Source organism: Mauremys mutica, chromosome 14 (genome assembly GCF_020497125.1).
Source record: "Mauremys mutica isolate MM-2020 ecotype Southern chromosome 14, ASM2049712v1, whole genome shotgun sequence".
Taxonomy (NCBI): Eukaryota; Metazoa; Chordata; order Testudines; family Geoemydidae; genus Mauremys; species Mauremys mutica.
Window position 1 is genome coordinate 43,284,525 of NC_059085.1, and position 8,949 is coordinate 43,293,473.

Genomic DNA, 8,949 nt, shown 5'->3' on the forward strand with positions numbered 1-8,949 from the left:
TTCCTCTGAATCCTAACTGCAAATTCACAGAGGTGATAATTGACAGACTCCTTGTGCCAACATAACCAACCACTTTCGGCATCCAAACATTAACCACGCAGGGACTCTTTCCAAGCTTTGTTTGTTACAAAACATGACTGGCATTTTATGGGCACTGGCACATCTGTCTAGAAAACAAACGGATATAGGAGCAAGCTTACAACACACTTCGGCTTGACTTAAAACAGCAGTTCTCTTCCACCCAGTGCCAAGGATCCTCAGGGCAAAAATCCATGCCCTCTCTCAGTGCAGTCACCCAGGTTGTGTCACATATCCGGGAGATACTGCCCAAGCAGCAGTGCTTCCTGTGAGCAGTTTGAAGGGGAGAGGTGGGAAAACCTTTGTTGGGGCATTAGAGTACCTTTCCTGGGAAAAACTCCTTTGAAAACTGTCAATCAGGGGAGAGTGTGTAAAATTCTGGGCTGCAGTGCCATCCATCTATCATCTAGGTTCTCACATTCCCCTTTGCATTGTAGTGTCTTCATACAGGATCAGAGGGTTGATTTGCATTTGAGTGCCTAGAGGCCCCAGTCAAGACCAGAACTCCCCTGTTCTGGGCACAGCACATAGCAAAAGACAGTTCCTGGCTCAAAGAGCTTACAAACTAATTAGACAAAGGGTGGGAAGGGAAACAGGGTAAGTTATTTGCCCAAGATCATACAAAATAGGTCTGCTGCAGCCACTGAAATAGAACCCAGGCCCCCTGACACCCCATCCAAAGTCCTAGCCACTAGACTGTACTGCCTCTCAGCTCTACATCTTCTTTCATGGATGCAGACAATGCATTTTCTCTGCTTCCTAGTCCCTTACCAGGATAGGGACTTGTATGACAGGAAACTCTCTCCAATCTCTCTCTCTCTAATACCTGGGACCAATACAACTACAACATTGCACACAACAAATGCTCTGAAATTCAACCCGAAAAGGCAGAGGTGACAGGGGAAAGCAGTACGTGAATCTGAGAGGGTGCAATCTGCCCTCTCTCGAGCAAGAGTGCCTCTTTTTAACAGTGGGTTGTATAGTCTCCTGGTTCTTTTGGACTCCCAACAGCCTATGGAAGCTGAGGTAGTGGTGATGGACACAAGCATTTTGCACTGGGTTAGGAGGTTATGATTTTTCTTCTTTAATATAGACCCCACGACAATGATCCATGCCTTTGTCTCTGCCATGTGAGACTGCTCAAAGTGCTCTGCACTGGGGGTTACTGAAGCTTCAGCTAGTGCAGAACGCATAACATATTTGCTTGCTGTTAGTCATATGCCCATAATCATCCTGGGTTGGTAGGGAGAACTGGCCACCTATCTGCTTCAAGATCCAATTCAGAGCGTTGATTCTGTTCCAGATCCTGGCTATAAGACAACAGCTTTCTATGAACCATGCCTGTAATTGAGATCAGCTGAAGGACTTCTTACTGATACAGACCCAGTAATATTGCACGATGGGACCTTTAGTATCTAAACTCTGTACCCTAAAAGACAAGGGTGGTTACAATCTGTTCTGTTTTAGATAAGAGACATAGCCCTTGGGCTTCAAGCACATTGCCAGCATGGCTCTTGGTTGAGCAGATTGGTCAACCCAACGAACATGAACAGGGTTTTTCTGCATAGACATCCATCCCTACAGGGGATACGTTGGGGCATGATGATGATGAACCAGCTCAGTGAGTACTGGGCCTTACTAGACCAGGTTAAGGAAGCCCATGGATGGCATCTCTTCAGAGCAGCTGGAGCTGCCTTCAATGCTCCAGTGAAGGGTGGTGGCAAATCTTCAGTGGGAGCTTTTCTCCAATAAATTCTTTCCTTCGGCTGCTTTTGATACTGAAGTTTTTGCCTCAAATACCAAAGGGAAGGATCTTGTGCAGAGATAAGGAGCAGTTACTCCACTCTCACAATTACTTCCTAACTAAATCAACTTGGATAAGGACCCAAAAGAGAGGAAACTGTAGAAATTCTTGATTTCATCCCTACTGTTATCCGACATGTGAGAAATCAGCAGTCCATCTCCTGATGCCTCTTCTGTTCCTGAGTATCTTCACTTATAATAAAGCAACACTGCCTTCAGTTTAATTCACCCGCCATCTTGGTAGCAGCTGGTCAAATTCCTGGAAACTCTGACTGCTCTATCAGATAGTCTAACTGAAGAAAAGCATCAAGAATGCAAATAGCTTGATGGGCATCACACTTTCATTTCATCAGCTCAAAGTAAGCTTACATGGCCAGTGAGGAAGCATGGGAGTCAGGCTTTGGGTTCACTTCCCAGCTCCGCCACTTAAATGTGTGACCCGTGGAAGATGACATAGAGAGAAATTTTCAAAAGTGCCTGATTGGCTTAGTCCTGCTGACTTTCAGTGAGACTTGTGCTGATAAACTACGTTGGCACTTTTGACAATCCCATTCTTAAAATATATGTGCCTCAGTTTCCCCATCTGTACAAAAATGGATGACGCTGAGAAATCCACAGAAAGGCAAACTGTTTACACTTAAGAGGCAACACAAGTTTCAGCTATATGCTTTATTTACGGATAATGGCACAACAGGGAGTGACTGTGTCACAGACAGCCACGACTCCAAGACTCATACTCAGTGTTGAACAGGGCTGGTTGAATTCCTGGCTTAGTATTTAATCTAAAGATGTGAATTTATGTACTAATCTCCCTTCCTTGTGCTGTTTCCCTTTAAATCTTCCAGTCAAAGCTGTCAGCTGGAGAAGATGTTTGGGGGCTGGGCCCCTGGTGCGCTAGAGGGAGCTTGTCGGAAGTTGCATGTGACTTAGTTTTGCTCCGAGGACGCCCCATAGCCCCTCTCTGATCCCACTGGGATCCTCTTGGATCCCACTCCCAGGCGCCGCTGCAGACAGCGCCCAGTTCCCCCGCCCCCCACCCCGCGAGCTATATAACGCCTGGCCCCGGGCGCTGGGCCCCCGGGCGGGCAGGGAGCATGCTCAGGATGGGAACCCGCTTCCCCCTCCTCCTCCTGCTGCTCGCCAGCGTCCCCGCCTCCCGCTCCCGGGGCTGGAGCGGGGCGCCGCGGCCGGCGGGCGAAGCGCGGCCTGGGGGTGCCCCGCGGGAGCCGGAGCCGGGCCCGGCCGGGGGCTGCTGCGGCGGCGGCAGCCGGCGGCTGAAGATCGGCATCATCTGCGCGCTGGGGGCGCTGGTGATGGTGAGCAACGGGGCGGTGATCGCGGTGGTCGCCTCGGCCGTGGCGGGCTGGAGCCGCAGCAGCCGCCTCACGCTGCTCTCGCTGGCGGCCGCCGACGCGGCGCTGGCGCTGCTGGTGGTGCCGCTCAACCTGTACGGCGGCCTGGCGCCGGCGCCGCCCCCGCCCGAGCCCTACTGCCGGGCCGCGGCCTTCGTCAACTCCAGCGTCTTCGGCGCCTCGCTCTACTCGCTGGCCGGCGTCTCGCTCGAGCGCTACGTCGCCGTCTTCTTCCCGCTCCGCCACGCGCGCCTGCTGGGCCGGCGCCGCCTCGCGCTGCTGCTGGCGGCCGCCTGGCTGGGCCCCGCCCTGCTGCTGCTGCCCGTCGCCCTGCCCGGCCGCGCCGCCGTCCTGCGCGTGCGCTTCTCGGCCGCCGCGCTGCTCTGCGAGCCGGACTACGCCTCCAACGCCGCCTACGCCGGCCTGCTGGCCGCCGCCATCTTCTGTCCCGCCGCGGCCACCGTCACCTTCGCCAACCTGCGCCTCTGGCAGGCGGCGCGCGCCCAGCGCCGGCGCGGCGACGGGGCGGGGCCGCCCGGCAAAGGGGCGGGGCTGAGGCGGCTCCGCCTGCTGCAGCTGGACGCCGCCTCCCGGGTCCTAGTGCCCGTGGTCGTCGCCTTCTACGTGTGCTGGGGACCCTGCATGGCCACCATCCTGTACAACGGTGAGTCGGCGGGGGGCGGGGAATATGGGAAAGGGGGGGGCAGTAGGGTGGGGCCGGGGATGGGGAAGAGGGCGGTGGGGAAGTCGGAGGGAGGAAGGGGTAGTGGTGGGGTGGGGCTGGGGAAGTGGGGTAGGGGGGAGGGGCTGGGGAGAGAGGAAGGGGCAGTGGGGAGGGGAGGGGAGGGGGAGCAAGGGGAGGGGCTGGGAAGGGGGCAGTGGGGAGGGGGAGCAAGGGGAGGGGCGGGGAAGGGGGCAGTGGGGGGGGAGGGGAGGAAGGGGAGGGGATGGGGAAGGGGGCAGTGGGGGGGAGGGGAGCAAGGGGATGGGATGGGGAAGGGGGCAGGGGGAAGGAGAAGGGGCTGGGGGAGAGAGGAAGGGGGCAGTGGGGAGGGGGTGGGGGAACAAGGATGGGATGGGGAAGGGGGCAGTGGGGTGGGGGGGAGGGGAGCAAGGGGATGGGATGGGGAAGGGGGCAGTGGGAAGGGGGAGGGGAGCAAGGGGATGGGATGGGGAAGGGGGCAGTGGGGTGGGGGGGAGGGGAGCAAGGGGATGGGATGGGGAAGGGGGCAGTGGGGAGGGGATGGGGGGAGGGGAGCAAGGGGATGGGATGGGGAAGGGGGCAGTGGGGAGGGGATGGGATGGGGAAGGGGGCAGTGGGGAGGGGAGCAAGGGGATGGGATGGGGAAGGGGGCAGTGGGGAGGGGAAGGGAGATGGCGGGTGGGGGAGACATGGGGGATAGGTAATGGAAACGGGGTGAGCTGCGGTGGGTACCACCCTCTTACAAGCCTGTGCCCAGGGTTGGTGCTGGGCTCCCTTGGCGAGCAGGGAATGGGACCCTTGCACAATGAGGATGGAAGAGGTTAAGTGGAGCTCCCTCGGGTGTGTAGGGGTGTGCGTGTGTTTGTGTCACGCCCAGGTTGGCTATCAGGGGAGCGCAAACAAAAACTGCCTGCGCTTTTATGATCTCTGAGCTTTTTAAGCCAACCTCATGTCTTTGGGGATCTGGCTTGTGTGTAACTGTGGGGCTGGCAATACTAGGATCAGCCCCTGCTGGGGACAGGCACCTCAACACCATGTGCTGATATCATTATTAGGTGCACTTGCCCTGTCCTGGGGGAGAGGAGAGACCCCAAACCAAGGGGTGGTTGGGAGCCCCACTTGAAGTGGCCTGGCTTTGAGTGCTTGCCTGGGAGAGGTGAGGGGTGGGGGACCCTTTGCATTGCTTTTGGGGATGGGGACGCTGCTGCAGCAAAAGGGGGCCAGTAAATACCTAGCTATTGCCCCCTAGTACTAGGGCCAGGGGTTCCTTCTCTTGACCGTTCCCCCGTCCTGTAGTAGCTCGGTGCAGCAATTGGGGGACTCGGTTTCCCTTTACCTCTGCCCATGTTACAGGTGAGTCATGGACTCAGCTAGGGCAAGTGAGGGCCTAGAATGGGGGCATCACGCTAGTGAGCCTGGGGTGGGGTGGTGCTGAGGCTGCCCGCAATGGGTGGGGAAGGACCATAGGGTCTCACCCCTGGGCATGACGAGCCCTGTAATGTGGGGAACGCTCACCTGGTGCTCTCCTGCTTGCAGCAATCACGAAGGACAGAGTCCACGAGTGGCTGGAGTTCGTGGCCCTCTGGCTGCCTAGCGGCAGTGGCTTCCTCAACTGCTTTGTCTACTTCTGGACCAACAGGAACTTCAGGCACAAGTTCCAGAAGATCGGGCACAAGCTCTGTGGGCCCTGCAGCCGAGTCAAGTGGGAGCAGGACGTGCACAGGATGGTCACCATCAGTGCAGCGGTGGAGAGGCGCAGCAGCCAGCCTGCTCTCCTCCCAGACCGCTCCTGCAGCGGGTCTTCCACCAGCACCTTACTGCCCAGAGAAGCACAAACTAGCCTATAAGCTACTTTGACACCTTCTGCGTCAGCTGCAGTGTCTACGAAAGGCCGTTGTTGTGCTGGGTTCTATACGGTGCATCAGGCTCTTTGTGGCCTGCAAGACCTGCGAACACCTGGCTTTGTCGAGAGCCTGGATGCTTGTGCGGCAGAAGGAGCTGCTGCCTCCTCCTGGGCTGGGGCTGCTCTGGCTGTGGGGAAGGAAATTGTCAAGTCACCAGAGGAGGCCAAGCGTCTTTCCGTGAGCTTCACCAAATGGTGTCAGTGGAGAAATATACAAAGAGTGTTTGGGTTAAGGAGCCCGTCCTGGGAAGGGGTTTTGTGTGGGGAACTGGTCACAGCATGGACGTGAGCTTCTGCTGTGAACGAAACAGGAACAGGACATCCACTCGGAGCGAAGTGCCCTGGCCCCTCCCAGCCAGGGGCAGAGAAGGTATAAAGTCCCTGCAGCCCCAGTCTGGGATTCTGTAGATCACAGACAGCTGCCTCTCCATCAGTGCAGTGTGACAAGTCTCCCTCTGAGCCAAAGGGGATGTGGTCCTCTCCCCAACAAGCCAGGTCACTCCAGAGTACCTGATGGGTTGGCAGTAATGGCTAGTGCCAGGTGTGCAGGAGAGGGCTGGGTGAAGCTTAAGGGCTGAGGGGAAGGTGTGAGATCGACTGCAAAAGGGACTGTCGAGCAGGCATTGCGGTTCCTGCCCCGTGGCTATTGCACCCGCCATGTGATCACTTCTGAAACCTGCCCAAGGGCCTGCTGCAGTGCTGCTCTGGCTGCAGACTTGCCTACCTCCATTCCCCAGGCTCAGATTCTGCCTCCTGCTCCATTTGCCATCCCAGCTGGGTGATCCTCCTTCCCTTCCCCTCCCCTCTCACTTCACGGGGACCCTGGACATAGAAGGACACAAACTCACTTTGGGGGGATACTTTTAAAAGAGAACTGCAGCTTCTGGCACGACAGTCTGTCTGGTTTTAACACCTTTTTACTTCTGCCATGTGGATGTTGGGGGTTTTTAGAGTAGGTTTTAGTTAAATTGGATAAATTCTCATCGTCCATGTGTTTGATCAATCTGGACAAAGGACTCCAGGTCACAGGGGTGGAACTTTAGGGAGCCCCTTGCTGACAGCACTGACTTTGGGTGCTCTCCTAAGCTGTGTCCTGGTGCAAAGGAAGGAGCAGCAGGCTGATGGGTAGCCTCACTCCTCCACTGTATGGCTGGGGGGTTTGCTAGGCTGAATGTCCCATCCTAATTGAAGTATCCCCTCCTGAAGCTCCCGCCCTTGCGCTTTGCTGGCCCACTCCCCAGAAACCGGTGAGGAAATTGACATTTTGTAATTGGTTAACCAGACTTTTAGTGACTTGGGATGGTAATGGAGAAAGGTCAGGAGATGGAGCTCTTCCTCCATTCTCCCCTCTCACTTCTAGCCAGACCAGAGGATTAAATGAACAAACCCAGAAAGATGAAGTGAGCAAACCGAGTGTGTAGCAATCTGGGAAGTGCAGCTGCGGTTAAGGCCCTGGGCAGTTTCTTTGCTCTTTTCCAAGGTGAATTCTTCCAGCCCCTGAAACCTCCCCATTCAGGGAAAGGCTGGGCTTTCCCATTGTCAACAAATATTAAGTCTTAAAGCGAATGTGTGATGTCACAAGGAAAGCAGTAGTGCAGTAATGCTGGGTTAGAGCAAAATGGCCTCTGCTCTCCATTGCCACTTGAATTAGAGAATTTTTCTCTTAATGTTGAATTGTAAATAGCCATTTTATCTGTTCTCCCTCCCCAGTGTTCCTGCTGCTTGTTCAGGGCAGGTTCTGCCATTCCGCCCCCCTCCCCCTCCCCCCCCAGTGATTTATACATCAGGGACCAGTGGAAACTGCATCAAATGGAAATAGTATTTGTAACTGACTTGGTCAAGTGTATATTGTAGGGGATTTGGAAAAAGCTGTACTGTGGAGTCTCTTCTGTCCTGTTTGCACCAAACCCTCTTTACATGCACACTATTTTTTATTACTGTCTAAGGTATATTTTTATCTCTTGGATTTGGAGCTGTATGTAAGTAGATCCCCCCCCCCCGCCCCTTAAATGTTATATTTCTGGGGAAAAAAAGATTTAATTAAAAGGACTGTAAATAAAAAATAAATATTTAGTTATTTAACCTCTGGCTGAGTGTGTTTCCTTGGCTGGCTGTGGACTGCAAAAGCAGCAAATCTGACAAGCCAAGGGGGTCTGGAATAGGGGAGGCATGTTCTGGCGAGCACCAGTTTTTGGCAGGGGTTGTGGAGTTCTCAGGACTCTGATGAAGTAGGACCGGGGAGAAAAGCACCAGAGGAGCTTGCAGTGTAATGTAAAGGACAATAGCACTGCTGGATCTAGAGTACACTTGGCTGGAATTACAATAAACGAAAAGTTATTTGGGGGGTGGGGGGAGACCTCCATGGTCTGGAATAGGAGGGAGACAGTTCTGCTCCTGCTTTCAAGCTTGCATGAGCAAATACAGGTATTTTCCTACACAAATTAGGTGCACAAAATGCATATGCAGTTGGGTACCTGTCTTGCTCTTAAAAATCTGGTCCCTGAAACATCCTTGACACTTTGAGTTCCTGGGCAGGTAAAACAGCCCTGACGCTCCTGGAACTGAGTGAGTTCCAAACTCTCTCTAGCATGAGAACTGAAGTTCTAGTAACGTCAACCTGGCCACCCTGTGCACATGCCTCAAGGCCTCATTCTTATTTTTAAACGACCAGCTGTCTTCACAGAGAAGGCAAGGCAGCAGCCAAGTTCTGTGCAGCTTCATGGGACATTTTATGTAGAGCATTTAATCAGCTAGTTTGCATAGCCATCAACTTCCTCTATCTTGTGGCTATAGGGTTGATAGGGCAGCTTGGCTGCAATGAGGTCTGTTACTCCTGAGGGCATTCTGCGCTTAAAAAAATATTTTTAAAATTCTGCAAAGTTTATTTGTCAAATAAATGTGGAGGCTCCAGCCTGGCAGGGGGGAGCACTGGCTGCACAGAGGTGGGAGATCACTGTGCAGCTCCCCCACCCCCAGGACACAGACTGAGGGATGAGGCTGCACCCAACCCTGGCACAGCACAAGGACTGGGCCTGCCCCAGAAACCCCCCCCCCAGGGCCCTGCCCCTCCATACCAGGTGCGGGCAGGCAGGCTCAGCAAGGCAGGATCC

The 8,949-nt window shown here is 54.8% G+C and overlaps 1 protein-coding gene across 1 annotated transcript; it reads left to right on the forward strand.

Moving 5' to 3' along the window:
* The first annotated feature begins 2,975 nt into the window (after window positions 1-2,975).
* On the forward strand, window positions 2,976-7,883 carry LOC123349594 (D(4) dopamine receptor-like). Its single transcript, XM_044987789.1, has 2 exons — window positions 2,976-3,897; window positions 5,473-7,883. Exons 1-2 carry the CDS (start codon window positions 2,976-2,978, stop codon window positions 5,781-5,783), a joined length of 1,233 nt encoding a protein of 410 aa, XP_044843724.1. The 3' UTR covers window positions 5,784-7,883.
* Window positions 7,884-8,949: the final 1,066 nt, after the last annotated feature.